This window comes from Camelus ferus, chromosome 8 (assembly GCF_009834535.1).
Source record: "Camelus ferus isolate YT-003-E chromosome 8, BCGSAC_Cfer_1.0, whole genome shotgun sequence".
Taxonomy (NCBI): Eukaryota; Metazoa; Chordata; class Mammalia; order Artiodactyla; family Camelidae; genus Camelus; species Camelus ferus.
Window position 1 is genome coordinate 48,932,478 of NC_045703.1, and position 21,566 is coordinate 48,954,043.

Genomic DNA, 21,566 nt, shown 5'->3' on the forward strand with positions numbered 1-21,566 from the left:
TCAAATCCTACACAAAATTATAAAGATTATTCTGCACACCCTGAACCAGCCCCATCTGTACACCATGCAACAAATACCCCGGAGCCCCAGGAGGACTTTGTTCCATCCCAGAACTCATTTTGAGCACCTTCTGTGCCCAGGCACTGTGCTGTGAACCAAGACTTCAAAGAAGAGTAACACCTGCCCTGGACTTCATCAACTCCTGTCCCATCAGGAAGTGAGACATGCAAACAGGTCATTTCAGTTCGTGTGGAAAGGGCTGTATTAGAGGTGTTCCTGGCTGCATGGATTGGGTTGCATGGCTGGGTGGAGTGAGGCAGGACAGAGGAGGGGAGAGGCAAAACAGAAGGAGATACAGAGGGGAGACCCAATGTAATGTGGTCCATGAACCCTAAGGACTTCACTTCTGAAGCATAACCCAAGGCAAGTGTGGAATGGTCAGAGATTGTGGAGTGTGGAGTCTGAGAGCCCTGGATTTAAATCCTTCCTCTGCCCCCACACCATTTTTATGACCTTGAGCTTGCTACTTAATCTCTATAAACCTCAGATTTCTCCTTTGATCATTGGGAGATTCAGGGAAAAAAAGTGCTAGAAATACCACTGTTACTTGGTAAAAAGTCCATGCTCCTAAGAGGGTGAAGATAAGGAAGAATAAAGGACAACTCATGAAGAGGGTGTATGTCATACTGGTTACTAAAATTGCTTAACATTTATTGCTTCCTTTAGGGTTAGTAAATTTTAAGTTTCATGAGATGCATACATGAAGAATTAGAATTGATTAGACTCCACAGTAGGACTAGATCAAGCTCTCCTTGTTCTAAGTTTCCTCCAAAAGTGGTAGCTATTTTATTTTAATTTGTCCTTATACAGAGTTATTCAGTAGGACCTACCATAAATATCTTCTCCGACAAATTCACATAACATTTATCGTCAACATTCATGGGCCCCTTGGATAAGGAGGTGCAGCCTCTTCAATTACCAATTAGCTATAGTGGCTGATGGAGAGGGAGATCATCTTGACAATCTCTCCAAAGTAGGAAATTATAGTGATTCGTAGATTTTTTTTAACCATATACTTGCAAATGAAAAAAAAAATTGTGGTTATCTTGGAAATGTGAATTTCCAAGAATTGAATCAAAATGATGGAAAAAATAGTATGAAAACACAGCCTAGGAAGAGCCTGCTGTTTGCTTGGATTCCTTGTTGTGCCTTCCTATTCTGAAGTCTTCTCCTCTTTGCATCCTCATTGAAGAGAGACAGTCTCTCTTCACCTGCGGGTAAAACTACTAACTACGGAGATAAGCTAGAGAGATAAGCTTCTGCTGAGTCAAGATGTGGCTGGAGTTTATGCCAGGATTTCTGTTCACCGCATTGGACGACTGATTCTCTGCAGCCAGGCATCAACTGTAACAGCTTGTGCATTGGCCAAGGTCAGTGTTTAACCGTGATGGTTTTGATTTCAGTAAAGAATTCGTAAGAGTCTTTGACTCCTTCTCTGCCCACCCCAGAACTCTTCATCCCCCCGAAAGGCAGGTTCAGCTCTCTGATGAGCCAGCAGTTTGTCCAGACCAAGCCTGCCTGTAACCTCTTTGCCACCCGGTGGACACGCCCCACGTTGCTTGACCACACCGTCGCGGCCAGCCCGTATTTAACGCTGTTGGCTCTTTGAATCACTTCCTCTTCGCTATCAAAGGGGACAACACACGTCACTGGACCAAATATCTCTTCCTTCATGCAGCAGGACTCGTCCTTAATGTCTGTTATCACCGTGGGAAGCATGAAATACCCTGTCTGGTTCCTGGGGGGGAGGTTCAAATTATCCACTCCCTCACCGCACAGAATTTGGGCCCCTTCCATGCGAGCTCTCTTGATGTAACTTCTGACCTGAGTGGATAAAAAAACATAGTAGCATCTTATCATTTGTCTTCACACCAAGCAGAGAAAATACAGTATTTCTGAAGCATCTAAGGGAGATGTAAAAGGTCATTGCCCTTCCCAAAACAAATCTAAGCTTGATTCTATTTTCAGTCAGATGCTGAGCCTGAGGACAGAAGTGCTTTGGGCACTTAGCTGGGTATTCAGTCCTCATGCGTAAGGGGAGGAAAGTCTTTCATTTATTTCATGACTAAGTGCCAGGCACTTTTTACACATTCTCGTTGAATTTGCTCAGAACTCTATTAGCTATGTATTATTATCTCCAATTTGCTGTTGAATAATTGAGCCTCAAAAAAGAGTAGATGGTTCATATAGCTAATAAACAGGAGAGCTAGGATTCACACTCGGATATCTGTTAAATACACAAAATGTTCTCTCACTTTTGGGGAGGCTACATCCATTGCAGAAAATAGGAAGCCGAACGGTGTATGAGACTTAATGAAAGGCCAGGACGCCCTTCAATAACTGAGCCTCCAAAACAAATAATTTCTAATTTCTTGTCTCATTTACTGATTATATTGGGAAAAACATGTCTAAGTAATATAGTAAAGCTCATAATAATGGGAAATAAATTATGCAATGAGTCGACTCAGTGGCTCAGAGATAATGATAGAGGTTCATTAATAATGATTATAGAAATGACTCACAATAATGGTATATATATTTATGTTTGGAAATGTTGAAGTCACAATAATACATTATTCCACCCTTGAGGAGCATTACAAGCATAAAAGAAGTAGAAAAGTCTTCCCCCAAATTAAAAGTGTAAAACAACAGTCAAGTAATACATCAAAGGCAGGGTAAATTTTGGAATGATGTTTTGGAATCCTACTTATATCCTTTATCATCTATCCTACCCCAGTATTAGGGTAGTACTCCATTGTGAAACTCTAGTCAGGGTAGAGCTATATGTTGGCCATGTAAAAATTAAAAGGTAATGTTTTGTTATTAATTTTGCTTCAATTTGTAGAACACTTCATACACCACGAAGTCAAAGATGTTTGAAAAAATAGAACATTTGGGACCGCTTTCCATTCCACTCCACTATTCCTCCTCCTCCTGTACACACAATCATCTCAAAGCCCCGGTCTAGTTTGTGGGTAGAGCCTCCAATGGATTGGGACTTCTCTTTCCCCTACAGTCTTGCTCCTTTTGAAACAACCCACCAACATTAATTAAAAGATGCCGGAGGCAGCATCCTGTGTGAACACGGCAAGTGCAGGTGAGTCTCCCGGATGCAGAGCTGGGACTTTTATCAGTGATTCAAATAGCACAAGGGGCGCTCTGGCTGTGGATGATCACGTTTAGGCAAAATTACATGATTATCTCTGGAAGCTCTTAGCATAATAAAATATGAAAGAAAGTGTTAGTTTTCAAATTGTGAACTTACCAAATTATTGAACGTATAAGGTGACTCACACTACACTGAATTTATTTTCTAGGGATGACATGACAATTCTATCTACACTTGCAGCTCTAGAGAACAACCTTGCGACTGGGAACATGCCATAAAATTCAGTGAAAGATTCTTATAAAACCTTTTCTTAGGAGAAGAGAGCAGAGTGTCGTTAGTCCTTAGTCGTTTTGACCATAAAATCAAAGCATAGAAGTTCGAAGAGTGGGCTCGGGAGCTCAGCACTGCTCAAATCCCAGATCCTCCACTTACCAGCAGAGACTTTAAATGCTCTATTCCTCAGTTTCCTCATCAGAAAGATGGGATTGACTGGGCCACCTATTCACAGGGTCTTGAGACGATTAAATGAAATAATATATGCAAACTACTTCCTGTACTACTGACATATAGTAAGTCTTCCGAAGGTCAGCGGTGTTGTTTTGTTGACGGTGACAATGATGATGATGGTGAAGATGGTGATGTAATGCAAGATCAGACACGAGCTAGGAGACTTCAGGGATGCCCCCCTCCCTGGTATGTCAGTTTTTATACCTGACAGGGGAGGACAAAAGACTACAAGACTGGACCTTCGGCCTGAAGCCCTGCCTTATTGGGGGATATACCCGTGAACTTCCTCTGGGTTTCCTCCAGCCTCCTTGGAAACGCTTGAGAATCCTCTCTCTCTAGCATCTTTGGGAAGACTGGCCTGGAGCCAGATTCTCCAGACACTCAAGTGGGAAGGATTCAGGAGAGTAAAAAGAAGACCAAAAGCAACCCTGTGAAACAGGTAATTTCCCGTGCCTCCCCCGCAGTCCCTGGGAGCCCGGGAAGTCACACCTCCACCTGGGAGCCCTTTGCCATGACAGAACAGCTTCTGCACTCTCTCATTGGATTCTTCTGTCACTGCATCACCATCTGTCGTGACAAGCACACAGAAGTAGGAGGGACACAAAGACTCTGTGTGGCTAATTTGATCTGGAGAAGATACAGAAGAAGAGAGTTGGAATGCAAAGGTGGCAGCCGGCCCTTCCTTGGCTTGCAGCCCCCAAAGCTTTCTGGTGAGAGGCGAGGAAGGATGACTGCCAGTGGAGCATGTCCACTGCCTCCTTGATCCCAGATCAAGGTTTGACACACAGAGCTGAAAAGAGTCACAGCCTGGAAAGGACACACGTAGCCTTCTCTAGCCGCTTCCATTGGCTCCCTCTCAAAGGGCAGAGACACCCAGGGCTTCCTTACAAGCCCAGAGCTCTCTCACACACACAAGACTGTGTGTGTGTGTGTGTGTGTGTGTGTGTGTGTGTGTGTGTACCCATGTGCACACGCATACAGGGGATCCAAATCATTCAGCTGATACAGAAAAGTCAAACGTTTTGATTTGCCTCACTAATACATCTCCCCTCACTGGATAGCAAATAGCTATTATGACAGTGCCTATGATAGGAAAATAGTTTCTCTGCTGAGCGGATGAAGAGAACTTTGAGTCTTGGCTGAGTGGTGAATTGCAGAGGGGACCTGAGATGGCACCATGCCCCGAGCTTACTGGACTATGCTTCTGGGAAGTTAACTTTGCTACAAAGGAAGTATTTGGGAATGTGCAGAATTTATTTTTCACTATTTATCGGCATATGGGGGCAGGTAGACATGGAGGCCTGGTGTCTAGAAACAGCCGGACGAGAGGGGACAAGGGAGCTTCCTGCACATGGTGATGCCTCGCTCCAGGCAGAGGACATCCAGAACCACAGGTCCCCCGTGAGCGCTCTGGGGGCTGCTGCCTGTGCGTCTGCAATCTTGCCAGTGAATTTGACCAGAGGAAAGCACAGCAGTGCCAGTCAGCCTCACTTTAAATAAATGACCTCAAGCCTCAGGTGAGCCCTTGGAGCTGCCCTGCCAACAACACAGTCACATCAAAGTCCGTTCTCTCTCCTGATCTCCTGCAAGACGATCGCATACCTTCTCCTCCTTCCTGAAACCTTCAGCACCACCTCGCCTCCTCACCCTGCTGCCTCTGTCACTGAGAAAACAGGAGAAATAAGAGACCAGCAAGCAGCTACACCACCCCACCTACAGGCATCTGTGCTTCACAATATAGCGAAGGTCAAAGTGAAAATGCAGTAAATCTGCCAAGTCTGTGCACTGTCAGAGTTCTTCAAACCTGATTGAAGGCTGTATCTTTCATTGGCTAACTGATGGGGGCATGTTTCCATTATCCTTGGTGGGTCTTAGTCACTGCAGCTGAACAAGAGGTCCTTCTAACTCCAAAATTCTATGACTCATAATGGGAGTCACATCAGGCAATGAATTAAAATGACCCTAAAGACCTAAATTCTGTAAACCACCCAGAGAACATCAACAGCATCTCCCTCAGAGGCCTCCACTAGTCACCCCACCAACTCAAGACCACGTAGTTTGAATTGTGTGTGTTCGTGCTTCCAGAATCCCACCTGCTGTAAGCCAGAGATGGAACCTTACTGTCTGGGAACTGACTGGGAACATTTACCTACGGAAATCCCCGCCACTCTCAGTTCACTTGTTTTTCTTTCTTTCTTTCTCTTTTTTTCTTTGGTGGTGGGAGGTAATTAGGTTTATTTATTTATTTCTTAATGGAGCTACTGGGGATTGAACCCAGGACCTTGTGTATGCTAAGCATGCGCTCTGCCACTGACCTATACTCTCTCCCCCAGGTCCACGTCATTTTCATCAGCTGAGCTTTGTACTTTGAATGCAGCCTTCCTCGTTTTACTAGTGGTATCTCCATGCTGACGTCTCCAGTCCATTTCATGTAGACGCTGCTTTAACCTGGACTGCATTTTGTATTTCTCTCTAACACTTTCAGAGTCTGTATCCAGAGACAATTTCCCACAGGTCATATTTTTTTTAATAGGGTAGTCATGAACAGTATTTCAAAGCATGGATGCTGCTATGCCTGGCTCTGAGCTTCTCTCCAAATAAGAACTCTTTCTGTCACTTACATGCAGGGGTTTACTTACTTTCTCCAAATGAGCTTTACTGATCAGAGCGCCCATGTTGGCCGATGGGTCGGAGGGAACGCCAACTTTCCACATTCTGGTAGCTTCCACAAACCTCTTTAAAAATTCATTATAGATGCTCTTCTGGACAAAGATCCTGCTGGTGCAGAGACAGATTTCTCCCTGCCAAGAATGACACGTGAGAACGATGACAAGACAAGAGGACTCCCTTCTTCATGGAGAGGTCACCCTGCACTTCCGAGTGCCTGTCGTGTATCATTACTGGTCTAAACAATGGGGGCCAGTGGTAAACCAGAGGCAGTTTCACCACATGCAACACACTGTCTTGTGGGGAAGACAAGCAATAAATAGCACAAGTATAGCTCAGTGTATAATACAACTTCAGGTTGCGGCCAGAGCAATACAAGAAAACCAAGCAGAAGATAAGAATAGAGACCTAATGGAGGGCGCAGCTTTTACTCTCTTTTATTAAAGGGAGCTCCGGAAGGCCCTTGTGAACAGGGGTATTTGAATTGACCCTTGATAGACACGAAGGAGCTAGATGGACAAAGATCTGGAGAAGACGATTCTGAGCAGTAAGTACAGAGGACCTGCCGCGGGAATGAGCTTGGAGTCTGTGAGGAAAGGCAGCCAGGTGAGGTGGGTGGAGAGGGGCGGTGGAGGCAGGGACATGGCTCACAGGGATGTAGGAGATGAAGGCAGGATGTGAAGAATACAAGGCAACATCACACAGCATCTCACAGTCTCACAAGAAGCTTGCATTTTATCCTCAGTATCATGAAAGGATCGCGGGAGGCTTTCAGAAGCAAAATGATGTGACTGAATTTACATTTTTAAATGATCATTCTAGTAGCTGTGTGGAGAATAGAACTGGAGAAAACAGGAGTGAGAACAGAGGAGAGCTGAGAGCTTTCCAGACGTCCAGGTAAGTGGAGGTGGCTTGGATCAGGGCAGGACTGATGGAGATGAAAATAAAGATAGGAGTCCACCAAGGTCAAGAGATTCTTACAGGGTCATGGGACCCCCAAAGCATAAGGAAACTGACATAGATGCTCTGGAGGAGTGATGAGATTCGGGTATATTTTAAAGACAGAACCAACAGGACCTGTTGACAGGTTATTGAGGTGTAAGGAAAAGAGAAGGTAAGAGCAAGGATGTGTCCCAGACTTTTGGCCTGAGCCGCAGAGCAGATGGTAGTCTCTTCCCTGCCTGATTTAATTGTTCACTTCAATACTGGTTTATTTTGATGATTAAAGCAATAGTATCATAAAAATTGTTGTTTATTTTCTAAAATTTAAAATTGGCTTATTGATCCAGGAAAATCTCTCTGTATGTATATATTTAGATAGATAGACAGACAGATAGATAGATACAGATATAGATATATTTCTAAGCTACTTTCTTTAGGAATTACTGTGAAAGAAACATGATCATGAAATAATCATTGTAAAGAATGTTTTTCATTCTACACTCACAAAATCCCTATTGGAAGGCATCATTATTATTACTTCCATGATTTTACAGATAAAGGAATGCGGGTCTGAAAGGTATGCATCTTATTTAAGTTAGGTAAATATATGTCTCCTTCCACACATCTCTCTAACTCTTGGCTCAAGCCTTTGTTCTCTGCTAAAATTTGTAAAGCACATACCCTTTGGAGAAAACCATCCCATACTTATGCACCCTGCTCCGTCCCAGACACTATCCTGGTGTTGAAGACAAAGTGCTGCATGGAAGCAGCCACAGTTGCCCCCCTTATGAGGCTTGCTGAACAGGAGCTGTGATGCTGCAACAGTCTAGAATGTCTGATCCAGTGTCCTTGACCCTTTGGGGTGGCATGGCCTTGAAGAATCTGAGGAAAATTACGGGCCCCAGAAAAAACATGTTACACAATTTCAAGAGATGTGAAGATTGCCCTGAGGCTTGTCTATGACTCTAAGGTAAGAAACCTGCTGAGATTGGCTCAGGTGTTTATTTCTAAGTAAGAATGCACTGGGGATGCATTCTTTGGGGAAGAGAATAAGGTTTCTTGGAGCTAGGACATTTAGCAAGAAAAGATTAAGAAAACTGTAAATAAAGGAACGGAGAAGCTTAGAGAAGCAAAAAAGCAATCATTTGGCCCAGGGCTGGTACCTGATAAAAGTTGTGTAACTCAGGAAAAGGAGCTCGCTGAACAGGAGCTGTGATGCTGCAAGACCTCCAACTGCATTAAGATTGAACAGATAGCGGGGAGGGTAGAGCTCAGTGGCAGAGCACATGCTTAGCATGCACAGGGTCCTGGGTTCGATCCCCAGTATCTCTATTAAAATAAACAAACGAACAAACAAACAAACCCAATCCCCCCCCACCAAAAAATTAAAAAATTTAAAAAGCCGGAGGAAAAAAGAAAAGAAAAGAAAAATAAGACAGAAATTTCTCTCTTTTAAAAAAAAAGGATTGACCAGCTAGTCAATGGAATAACACAGTGTAACAAGTCTCCCTTCAGTGACATTGACCTGCTTCCCCGCTGGCTTTGCACTGTGGTGCAACAGATGCAGCTTGACAGCACTATGTCAACTACAGAGTTGAAACAAATAAACAAAGGGAAAAAAAAAACCAGAGCACTACCTGGTTGGCAAAGCTGGACCTGACGGTGGTGGGAATGCACTCTTCCAGGTTGGCGTCTTCAAAGATGAGGGCAGGATTCTTGCCCCCCAGCTCCAGCGAGAGCTTCTTGCAGTGGGGAGCACTCAGCTGCATGATGCGCTCGGCTGTGGGCTGGCTCCCCGTGAAGGAGATGAGGGGCACCTCCGGATGGGACACCAAGGCTTCACCCACCTGGGGCCCTGTTCCAAACACAATGTTGACCACGCCTGCTGGAACACCTGCATGGGAAGCAGCATCAGTTACAGTCATTCTGCTCAGTGTGTTAAAGACTTCAGGCCACATGGAGATTCCTCTTCAAAGTCCAATAGCTTGAATGGGTTTGAGGGTCAATATGGATGGCTCTCTCTGGCTTAAGAGCAAAGACTACAGCATCACCTCTGCCTATAGTGCACCTGGGTGGGATTTCTCCAGGCGCTTTGCCCTAGAAAACTGGGGGTTGACTATTCTACATAATTCATTCCAGGGTATTAACTAGGCTTCAAGAGGATGCAGCCATATCCCCAGGCAGGTCAGACCCTGTGAGGGAGGAGAGCCCTGCTCTGAGCTGGCGTCCAGGGGTCACAGTTCAGTGTGCAAATGTTAAGTAGAGGGGAGTGTAAATGCTGCAGAAGCCAGAGAAGAGACTGACTACCGGGCCCCAGGGCATGACGGAGGGCTCCCCCAGGAAGGTGAGATTTGAGTTGAAGGTCCTGTTACCCAAGAGATGGATGCACCATTACCCTTTAGGACTGACTGACCAAGAACACCCCAAATAGGGGTCCCAATCTTTTCTATCACAAACCCTACTGCTCTCAATCTGCACGTATCCATTTACATGTTTTATGGATTTACTTGCTCATTACCTACTGACAACTAGGAGGTAGCTAGCTGAGGGCAGAAGTGGGATCTGTGTTCTGCCTCCGTGGTATCCCCCGTGCCACCGCCTACTTTGCCTTATAGAATGAGTATCAGTTTAAAAAAACTAATGTGTCACATTTAAAATAAATGAATGGAAAAAGAAGATATAATGCTACATATGTATATATATGCTATTACAATAATTTTAAGGAGAATAAAAAATAAAAATAAAAATGTTAAAGAATAAACACCAGTAAATGCTCACATTTATTAGGTGCTTACTGTGGGTCAGACATTGCTGTAACTGGGTTACACCCTTCAGATTTCCCAAATAGTAACATCCTCACTTCACCTATCAGAAAACTGAAGCAAAGCAAGTTTAAGCAACAATCAGTAAAAGGCAAAACTGGGTGTAGGTTAATAAGTCATTGTTAAATCAATGAATGAATGAATGCTTGGTGTACATTTTCAGTTAAGAAAAGGTTCTTGGGGGAGGGTATAGCTTAGTGATAGAGTGCATGTTTAGCACGCACAAGATCCTGGATTCAATCCCCAGTAACTTCATTAAAAAAGTAAATAAATAAAACTAATTACACCCCCCCAAAAGAAAAAAAAACAGAAAAAAATCAGCAGTAATAAACAATCCTATAAAAAAGAAAGAAGAAGAAGAAAAGGTTCTTGACTTTGGGAAGATTTACATGTTCAGAAAAAAATCTGTGTGCAGTTGTGTCGTGACCAGGAAGCTCTTAGGATTTGCCTGGAGGTAGCTGAGTTTACTCCCTCTGCTTCTTCAGGCTTGAGCTGGAGTAGGTGCAGAAATCCTCTGGTTTGGAAAGTAATCACTTCCCTGCTCCTAGTTTCCCTTGCTCCAGGTTAGACACTCTCTTCTCAAAGGAAACATACTCTCTTAGATTCAAATCATCTCTTCAAGAATACATTTTTAAGGTGTAAGTAGTAAGTTCTCATTGATGATCCGCTATCATCCAGAAGAGCTTCCCACTGAGCAGAGCCTCAGCCCGATCACCTTGAGGGCCCACTCAGGTGAGCACCTAAGGAGAAAGGTGTCTAGCAGAGCCCCACCTCTGCACTCAGAGCACACACTTGCTGAAATCCCGCTTAGGTGGGTCCTGGACACAGGTCATTGCCAGAGGAAGGCAGGCCCAGGGCCAGGCACCGTGTGAGAGCAGCTGGCATCTGGGTTGGGGCAAAGAAGAGGCTCGGGGAAAAGACCCTCCCAGCCATTGATGAGGGGAGAAACAAGAACAAGTTTCCCATTATTTGCAGGATGGGTCATGCATCTTTTTAAGCAGGGGATTGGGGGCCCAGAGAACGTGGACCATTGGACTTTATAAATCCTGACAAAAAATCCTGGCAAAAAATGGCTCCAATCATTTCTAATGTTTACAGCACCATTTTAACAAAGGGTGAGAGGAAACATAGAAACACCTCATATTTATCACCCTAGCAAAATGAGCTTGTTGCAGCAGGCAGTGTCTTCCACACAATGGAATTAACATTTTGATTGTGTTTCCTTGAGCCCGGCTGTTAATTTAAGAGCTATCTACTGGCCAGTATTTCCCAGTACCATTTTGCCATTTGATACAGATGTTAATGGACTTTTTCTAGAGACATTCACCCTCTGCCCTTAAAGAGGTTCTGCTTATAAGAGAAGGAAGACAGTTTAATTGACAGATAACAATCGGGGAGAACTCAGAGGAGGTGGCTAAGAGGCAGCAAAGGGAAGGAGGTGGCTCCAATGCCAGGATGTGGCCATGTGGCAACAAGGAGAATGTTAAGCTTAAATAGAGCAGAACAAAAATTAATAGGAAGAAACCTGCCATCAGTGGACACTCCAGGAATGAGGGCAAACATTTGGTGCCTCCAAGAAAGAAACAAATATTCTAGAACTGCCCAAGAGGTATTCATGGTGTGCTTAAATAAATCTTAAATGATTTTATTTCAAAAGAAGTTCATCTGCTAAGACTGCATGAACACTCAGGACTAAAGGAACTGACTTTTGAAATATCCATTATGCATTAGCAAGTTGTTTTAGCTTTCTTTCCTGACACTATTAAAAGTTTCCCTTACAGTGCTCTAAAGCAGGGCTGTGTAGATGTGATCCACACACCACCACCCCCGCCCAATCCCAGTGGAGAAACTGAGGGTTTAAATCATGTGCAATTTGACCATCACACTCTCAGTGATTCTCAGTGCAGGAAAGTTTGGCAAAGCCAGCCCAGGGAGGGAGGGACCATCTTGGCCTAATAAATTTATTCATTCATAAGAAATAAGAGCAATGCTGTGTAAATAAACAGAAACATAGAGCTCTCACGCAGACCAGATTCCGGGTTATGTGTAAGGGGAGAGCAGTTAGAAAAGAGAAGGTCTCTGGAACACGGCTCTGTGGTGCCCTCCCCACCCCCTTGTGCATCTTCCCTGACACGGGATCCATCAAGGCTGAGCGTAAGCCTGCTTCTTTCTCACACCAGGGAACCTGCTGTCAACAGGCAGGGAAGAGATGCCCTGGGCCTTCGCAGATACTAGAGATTCAACTTGGCAAAGAATGGACTAGACGTGATCACTGCTATAAGGGAGGGTGGCACATTCTGGGACTCAAGAGGGTAGGCCAGTTCATATCCTCCACCGTCCAGAGGCTTAGGGCATCCATCGACATCATCCCAAAGACCTCGGCTGGGAGGCCTCACTCCTCCGTGGGACACAAGGGGGTGGGCGGCTAAGGTAGGGTCACAGGCCCAATGCTCTCCCTAAACAGGAATGATTTAAGATGTCATCTAAACCCTGGATAAAGAATGGGTTCAGCTTTCCTGGAAGCCAACATGTATGTTTTTGCTTTGAGAGAAAAGGCATCCAGGGAGAGAGACGCACTCTTACCAACCACCCTGTCTGCGGTTCTGAGTGAGCCCGGAGGCTTCCTCAGTGGGCTTGAAGGAAGCCAGCAAGGCAGAGATGGACGGAGCCAGGAAGATAGCCTGTCCCCCATCACCTGCCCATCATCCCCACCCAGGCTGGGCAGAGACAGGGGCTGAGGATCTAGCAATGAGGGGCTTCCTCATAGGTTACAAGGTGGAGCCTCCTGCCCGCTACCTTACAACCTTGGTGCAGTGTCAGCTGAACACTCCAGAAGGAAACTGGGAATACGCCCTGGCTGTGGCCATTCCACCGTCAGCAGAAGAAAGACAAGCAGCCACTGTACAACAGCGTAGTATAACCACTGGCAGTGGTTCCAAACTTAGGGAAAATGGAGCTATGTGTATTCCATTCTCTTGAAAATGGGCTGTTTCAATGGTATTCTGTAGCTGGGCAAACCAGCGGGGCACCCAGCAATAGTCTTCTTTTCATCAAGATTTACTTGTGGTTCAATCATAAGATTGATGTTGAAGACACTCTCTGGAGCAGGCTGGTGTCGGATCTGATCAGCTCGTTAAGCCGGTTCCTGCACTGCTATCCTGTGCTCATGGTACTGCCTATGGAGCCCCCTGCAGGGAGGAACTGTCCTGCAGTAGCTCAGTTCTGGGGATGGATAAAGGAAGCAGTGGTGGTGAACCCCACAGATGAAGGAGATTTCTTAGAAAAGGATCAAGGAGACAGAAACCAATGGTGTCCCTGGAATCTGTTTTGCTGGTGAGCAGACTTTTATCCAAAACAACTTTTCAAGGGGGATGGGGTATAGCTCAGTGTAGAGTGCTTAATTAGCAAGCATTAGTTCCATCCCCAGTACCTCCATTAAAAACATTTTTTAAATAAATAAACCTTATTATCTACCCCCAAAAAATAAGTTAAAAAAAAAAAACTTAAAAAAAAAACGGTTCAAATGTCAATGAGTGACCTTAAGTGTCTGAAGCCTACCAAACATACAGCCCCAAAGCCAATCCTGTGCCCCCGCCAAACCCTGACACCTATTACCTGCTTTCTCCAGGAGTCTACACATCATCCACGTGGTCACTGAAGTCAGCTCGCTGGGCTTGGCTATCACAGTGTTGCCAGCAGCGATCGCCGGAGCGATCTTCCAGGTCAGCAAGTAGAGTGGCAAATTCCAGGGACTGATCAGACCCGCTAACAGAGGAGAAGGGAAGCACTGCCAGCAATGACATGCCCCTCCAAGCAGACGTGCCAGGTGGGGTTTCTTCATCAAAATCTCCTTATGCTACACGAAACTTCAGCTGACTCTTCCCAAACCCCAAACTTGTAGCCAAATTCAGGGAAACAACTCTAAAATGTATTACAAGCATCTGTACCTTTTAAAGTTACAATCAATGGCGTTTACCCCTTTCTTGATGACTTACAATTATATTTACGAATGATAGCAGCATAAGTTCTGGGACTAAAAGGCTGTTGCTGGTCCCCAAACAGTTCCAGAAAGTGATCAGTTTTGAGATTTACAGACTGATCTTTACATTGTGTAAACAACCCTTCTCATTATTAAACAGTCCACCACTATTTCTTCTAAATGTCTTCATCTCTGTTTTTAAACTCTTGTGGATTGAGACATAAAATCTCAAGCTGTTTATAGAGTTATTTGTAAAGTAAAAGCAAATAGGTTCTGAGGCTGTGAGATCTGTTTTAGCTAGCCAGAGTATTTTTTAGTAAAAAAATTCTCTCCAAGTTCTCACCTGTAACCTGACCAGGTAAGTTTGCTGGATAAGTAGCAGAACCAACATCTACAGTGTGTCTCCATGTAATATTCTGAAACCATCAGGCTTCTGACCATAAAATGGCGCAAAAATAAGATTCATGTTATGAGTAAATGGATTCACCTTATTTTACACTCTGCCCTCAAGCCTGAGCTATGAATGTTAACATATTTTATATTATTAAATTTCCCACTGAAAAAAATCTGCTTGTTAGGGGATAATGGACTATTTTTGCAGCATGATGTGTTATTAGCACACTTCTTCGGAAGAGGTCTGAGCTTTTCATAATGCCTTGAAAATACCATTTCCGAAGGGTTCAAATAATCAAAAGTAGAAAAATGTCCTATTTTCTTTCCTTTTAATGTATTTTCTGTCATCCTGTCATAAAATGTAACTAGTAAAATATGTAGGCTTGGTGTTTATTTCTCAGAGGAAACAGTGACATCCAGTGGACATCTTGACGCATGGCAGGTACATATATGTCCTCTAAAGGTCAGGAGGCAGAGAAATGAACGAGGGAAGTAAAATCATCTTCCCTCTTCCCTCACCTCAAGGCTTACTCACCACATACCTGGCACTGTTCTAAGTGCTCTATGCTTATTAATTTATTTAATCCACATAAAATGTATAAAGATAAAATTACAAGGGAAAAAAAGTCCTGGTTTGTGAATTTACTCTCAGTATCATTCTTTCCCCTGTGATTTCTCAAGAGCCATTTTCCAGGAATGAGTAGGGAACTTGACACAAAGAAAATAAACTAGAGTTCAATTTTTAAGGCCAATTAAGTTTCAGATAAAGTAGAAGAAATTTCTATTTCTCTTTTTCTTAGTCTGCTCCTTTAGACCAGCTCTATAGAGTTGACCGAGCATCTCTGTGTGCAAGTGTGGTCCAGGCTTTCACAGCACAGCACCTACCAATGCCCACGGGGGCCCGCACTGTGTAGTGCAGACAGCCCAGGTGGTCCATCTGCGTGCACTCCGACGTGTGGTGCAGGATGGAGGAGGCAAAGAACCGGAAGTTCTGTACAGACCTGGGAATGTCCATGGTTTTTGCCAGTGTAATGGTTTTCCCTGTAAGAAGCCAACAACAGAAGGTCCAGTCAGTGTACTTCACCTGGAACTTAGTGGAGACACTACCGTACACATATCCTAACACACACAGAAGTAGCCTCTGTTCTTTGAATCCTGGGATGGGTGTTCCTTGGCCTCAGGGAGTGTTGATCATGGTTGGATAAAACTATGAAACAATTAAGTATGAGGTTGCAAGATGATGTTGAGGGGGTTACAGTTGAATCAAATAATCTTCGCTTTGTGGACTGAACAATTCACAGCCATCGTCATGTATTCACCAGATGCTACCATTCTGTCCACCCCAGCTCTTTCAATTCAAAATCACTGCATTTGCTACAGAGGGGTTGGAATAATGGATGTAAAGACAGCTATATTTGCACATCACAAAAAAAACACTGATAAACACAGGGTGATATGAATTGTCCCTCCAACGTAGGATGGAGTCATTAAGATGGACACGCGGCAGAACAGGTGATGGGAACCCGGCCCAGGATGCCATGTGGTCCTTGCTCACCCATCACGTGCCCAATGCACGTCCTAGATAGGAGCTTACCCAGACTGTTCCTTAGTTATCTTTAGTGAGGCAGTGAGACTCTGTAGTGCCAGGGAGCATTTTCTTCTTAAGGACTTGGAGCCATACTGCTTCCCAACTTTAGGCTTCTTGACAGCACACCTATATATGACTTTAAAAGATGCTGGCCTTTCCTAACAGATATCATTACAAAGATTTACAGACATTGACTCCATCACCCTGACTTCTGGGAAGGAGTCGAAAAAATTGGCAAATTGTGTTGGGAGTGGAACAGTGTCCGTCATGTTGGAAGTCTAAGTAACTGACTGTGTGACTGCTCTTCAAATGACCTTTGCTTTGAAACTCTCTGCTTAGAATCGGTAGAGGATTGCGAGAGCAGCCCTCACTCTTCCTCTTGTCCCATATCCCTGCCTTTGCTCTACATCTTTGCCATTTCTTCCACCAAACAGTCAGTGTATTGACATCCCGGCCTCCTGGACTTGGGTTCGGCCTTGACTTGCCTTGACCATGAGAATGAGGCAGAAGTGGGCCAGCTGCAGCCTCGACCTGCAGAGGCCTGGGCTGGTTTTCCTTGAAAAGCACGTGGGTGGCTTAGCCAGGTGGGCCCAGGAGGGGAGACATAAAGCAAGTGTCCTGCATTCCAGCCGTACGGTTAAGAGGCAAGAAATCAACTGACAACCTGGAAGGAGGGTATGAATGGCCAGCTTCTGATGAGGTAGTGAACTTTCCAGAAAGAAGGAGCACGCTCCTGGCTCTGCTAGAGACAGCGAGCGTTGGGGAGGCGGGGAGGCCGGCAGAGGTGGCTCTCGAGAAGAGTGAGTGCGTCTCACCTTGGTCCTTCGATTCAGCCTGAGCCAGCTCCTCCAGGGACTGTTCCAGCAAATCCGCCAGCCGGTGCAGCACCTGTGAGCGCTCCTGGGGGCTCCGGGACGACCAGCCTGGAAAAGCTGCTCTGGCTGCTTCCACCGCGGCTTCGATCTTAGAGCAGCAGATGGGAGAGAGGGGAGAGTGTAGCCCTAAGAGTCTTGCTCCCCAGGGGTTGGATGAATCTGGAATCCACAAATCTGTATCTGCTTAACTTTTTTTTCTGCCTAACTTCAAACATTCAACACTTCCTAGTGCAGAGTTACCCACAAAGTGGTGTTTATGTGATCAGCAAAGCAGGGGCACCACAAAAAACAAAGAAAAATGCTCCATTTCCACCAAGCTCTCCAGGATGTGGCAGTCAGGTAATAAGAAAGACGTTAATTGAATTTAGCAGATACACATTTTAAATCATTTCAAAATGTCTAATTTTTAAAATATGCTATGAGAGAGCAAACTGAGCCAAGGTGTGTAGAATTTCCAAACCCATAATCCAGTCCTGACATCTCTGATAAAATCTAAAATTTTGTTTGAAATCACATCCCAGACTGTCATTCCCACTTGAAATGACTCATCATATTAGTTATTTATTGACTAATTTATATATTAGGGAATGTGCTAAATGCTTTATACAAATTATTTCATTAAATTCCTTTTAAAGTTCTATAATATGAGTATCGCTATGCCCATTTTACAGATGAGGAAACTGAAGCACAGAGAGCTCAAGTCACTTGCCAGAGGTCACACAGCTAACACGTGGCAGAATCAGGACGTAAACCCAGATCTGTGTGGCTCCCAAGACCACAGCTGGCCTGCCCCCGGCCTGGCTCCGCCTGATGGAAGAGGCCTCTGTAGGAGAGGAGGTCCTCTGTGGTTGAACACATACCTCGGCGACCTGGCTTTAGAGCTTAATCTGAAAGGAAACAATGCACGGGGAGGTATCGGCCAGGCCAGTTCACGCAGACAGAATGACTTTCAGGCTGTCTGCTGCCTTCCTCCTCTGTGAGGCAATGTCTAACAAATGCCTTTCCCAGAGATGGCAAATCCAGGGCCCGTGTCCCACCCCCTCCTCTCCCACGTGCACGACAAGCGTTCACTATCACTCCCAGCTTTCTGCCACCACGGGGCCCGGGCTCAGTCTCAGAGCCCTTTTCCACAGGCTCCCGGCAGCCAGCACAACTTTCCTGTATCACGTGACCTGACAGTTCAGCTGCCCTCTCACCCCAGGCCTGATCTACACTCCTTCTTCATGTGAACAAAGTCACCTTCTGCTGAGCTGAAGTGAAGTTGAAAATGATTCTCATCCTGCTGATAAATTTCTGGAAAGTTGGTGGTTTCACCTCAAAAACTAGATCTCTAAAGTGGGCCTGCAGGCAGAATGAAGGAAGGGATGGGGGCTTTGGTGACCTCCACCAGGAGCTGCAGCCCCAGGATGCCTGCTGCCGGCCAGCGAGAGGAGGGGGCCTTCCTGCAGGGGGCAGCGCAGATCGAATCTTCCTACAGCTGGCAACGAAACACTGAGCTTTTTGAAAAGTGGAAAACTCAAGTCCAGTCATATTTTCTAAGTTGTCTTATGTCACATGTCCTATGTCCACTTAATATAGAATACATAGTAATCTACTATATATAATACATGTATACTATATAATATATAATATTGTATAATACTATTAGCAAAGCTAATACGTAGCATTTACTATTTGCTAGACACAGGGGACTCTACACATGTTGGTCTGTTTAATCTTCAGGACATTATGAAGTAGGTATTATTATTATCCCCATTTTGTAGGTGAGGAGACTGAGGCACAGGGAGGTTCAGCTCTAAGTCAAGACCACAGGGAGTGAGTGGAGCCGCTGACCTTTGAAGCCAGGCAGTCGGACTGCAGTCCGTGCTTATGACCGCAGGGCTGCAGTGCAGGTGCCAACACAGGTGTGCGCCTACGTGTGTGTGTGAGTGATCACTGATCTAAGTGTCAGAGAGGAAAGTGTTAACACACTATGGTCTGTCACATAAGGATGATGATAGAGTCTTACCTCTAGGTTGTTACGACCCAGATTTAGGACAATTCACATTAAGCTGTTTGGCAACTGCACAGCACAAAGCAAACGCTGAACGAATGGGAGCCCCGCTGGCAGCACCAGCAGGACACTCTGCGAGTGACTTTTGGAGAAATGGACATGTAGCTTGCATGGTAACCATATTTTTCAAGCCAGAAAAACCTAGGATTTGGGGGATCAGGCAGAATATTTGAGAGCTGGATTGCTGGGAAATCCAAACTCTCTTACTTTCCTAGCCTGTAACTCCATCCCTCATTCTCTCTTCTGAAAGGGCTGAGCCCTGAGCGGCAGAGAAGTTCACCTGAATTTGGTATATTTGTCTTTTTTAACTTTACTCTGGAAAGCACTCTGAGACAAGAAGGGTTGGAAAATACAAAGCTGGATTTCCCACATCTATCCTAGGTCATTTGAAGCAAACAAAACTTCAGGTTACAGTTTAACCAACAAATTAGCCAATATTTGCAAACTTTAATCCACAAGTCTAAAGGTTTTTTTTAATGCAAGACAGATTTAAAACATTATTAACAAGAGAGAAATAATAGGTTAGTTATTTTAAAAAAAATGCATGTAATATTTATATTTGAAGGCTACAGATAGCTTTTAAATAATCTAGTTCTTTGTGCCTTAAAAAATAAATTAAAATCTGTTAGGCTTTAGATGAGTATAAACCATCAGCCACATTTATCATTCCAAATACATTTACATTCTCTGTGCAATAATGATGACTAATCAAATATATCTCAAATATTTTACAAAATTCCTCAATAATATTAATTCTACATCACTGAAAAAAATTTTAATGTGGGTGCCATTACGTACTCTGAGTAAGAAAAAGGATAGTGTTAAATGTAACTCCAAAAATGTATAGGAATTTGATTCTGCATTTCACCATTTAAATGACTGGTTTTACTTTACTAGGTATTTTGAAGACATGAAGAATTATTAGAGGATAATCTAAAATAAATCCCTGGGTTTTTAAATGTTGTTTGTGTTAGTGAAGTAACACATTTGGGGGAATCCATGAATATAATGGCAAATTTAGGCAACACTTGGCAGAGGAAAGGGAGCATGTAGTAACACTGATAATTCTTACAAATAATGCTTTTTACCAGGCAACCACTAAGTCGTGTCTGAGAACAGTGATGGTGTGTTAAGCTACCTAGATCATGATTTGCTTCTGCAAATCTGAGATTTGTTTCGTGTGTGGTAAGTACCCAATTACAAAGTAAACCTTCCTAGAACTAAACTCTTCCTTCTGCTGATGTTTAACAATTCTACGCCTTTTCTCAATCTCCTTTGATCCCAGGAAATTAAGTCTCTCACAGGCTAAGTACATTTCAATCTTCCCCAAGTGAATACACTCACCTCTTCTTTTCCGCTGTCTGGCACTCTGCAGTACACCTCTCCTGTAGAGGGATCGTAGGAGTCTAGGTATGAGTTACAAGGTAAAAATTTTCCACCTATGAAGTTTTCCAGCGTCAGAAGTGCCCTCGATGCAGCCATGGTGAAGGCCACAGCTGCCCGTGCTCAGTGAGGTTCTCCCCCAACTCTCCTGACTCTTGACTTGGCCTCCTCATTTCCAGCCCCAAGGTCCTCACTGGCCAATCAGTGAAAGTGGGAGGTGACTTGACATTCTCCAAGAATATTCCAGGCTCCCAGCTCTGACGAAGAGAGTTCCCAAATATTTCACAGCCGTCCAGTGCACCATGAGAAATGGATGCTAGTATGTTAAACTCACATCAACTTATGTGTTCATAGCCCTTTAAAATGGTCAAAAGGCACCTGTGTATATCATTTTACTGGGTTCATCCTATAAACTATTCATTGCTCAAATGCTGATTAAATGCCAGGCCGCTGAGGCAGGTCCTTTACATGAATTTATTCATTTATTCCACACAATAACCCTATAGAGAGTAAATGTCATTACTTCTCCTGTTTTGTAGAAAAAAACAGCACCGGAGAGGTGAATTTGTCCAAAGTTGCATAGTTAGTAAGGGTAAACCTGAATCTGTTTGTCTCCAAATCATGTGCTTTTTTCCTCGATGCATCACTGCCCTCATCCTCAGAGATGGCTGAAGACAGCCTCTCTCTTTCCATCACTCACCAGTTTCCCTTTACCTTGGCAGGAACGCAGTGAGCTAATGAATGTGTGAAAGGATGCTCTGCGTCTCTGACAGTCTGGGAATGTGAGATGCAAAGATGTCCAAGTTGCCTAGCAGACTGGAAAACGTTTTCAAAGATCTGAAACATCCACTCCACCTGCAGATGTGGGACAGAATGTGCTTTCCTACTCGGCTGCTGGGAGGGTGCACAGAACACAGTAAGGACAGCTTGGCAGTGTTAACCTCTACACCTGCCTCTCTTGGGTCTGGCATTCTCCCCCTCTCCAGGATTCTCTCCTGCAGAATTACCTGCTTATGTGCAAGGAGATAAGGCATAAAGTATCATGTTTTATGGTAATTTAAAAAATTGAGAACAATCAAGGGGAGGAAGGTATAGCTCAGTGGTAGAGCACATACTTAGCAGGCACGAGGTCCTGGGTTAAATCCCCAGTACCTCCATATAAATAAATACCTAATTATCCCCAAAAAA

At 44.3% G+C, this 21,566-nt stretch overlaps 1 protein-coding gene across 2 annotated transcripts; it reads right to left on the reverse strand.

Moving 5' to 3' along the window:
* Positions 1-677: 677 nt before the first annotated feature.
* On the reverse strand, positions 678-20,539 carry ALDH8A1 (aldehyde dehydrogenase 8 family member A1). Of its 2 annotated transcripts, XM_006188462.3 has the most exons (7): positions 20,340-20,538; positions 16,883-17,030; positions 15,365-15,520; positions 13,723-13,872; positions 8,923-9,179; positions 6,316-6,477; positions 678-1,884 (listed from the first exon to the last, which is right to left on the reverse strand). In XM_006188462.3, the coding sequence occupies exons 1-7, from the start codon at positions 20,475-20,477 to the stop codon at positions 1,432-1,434; spliced, it is 1,464 nt and encodes a 487-aa protein (XP_006188524.1). In that variant the 5' UTR covers positions 20,478-20,538; the 3' UTR covers positions 678-1,431. The 2 variants fall into 2 exon arrangements, with proteins under 2 accessions (XP_006188524.1, XP_006188525.1); XM_006188463.3 differs by lacking the exon at positions 13,723-13,872 and having other exon boundaries at positions 20,340-20,539.
* Positions 20,540-21,566: the final 1,027 nt, after the last annotated feature.

What these genes read in the sequence shown, in the direction of transcription:
- ALDH8A1 (XM_006188462.3), bottom strand. Translation starts at nt 20,477, where the DNA reads ATGGCTGCATCGAGGGCACTTCTGACGCTGGAAAACTTCATAGGTGGA. An exon ending in GGCTGAATCGAAGGACCAAG is followed by an intron (nt 15,521 to 16,882) that starts GTGAGACGCACT and finishes GGCTTCTTACAG; the next exon opens with GGAAAACCATTACACTGGCA. An exon ending in GTAAAGCTCATTTGGAGAAA is followed by an intron (nt 1,885 to 6,315) that starts GTAAGTAAACCC and finishes TTATCCACTCAG; the next exon opens with GTCAGAAGTTACATCAAGAG.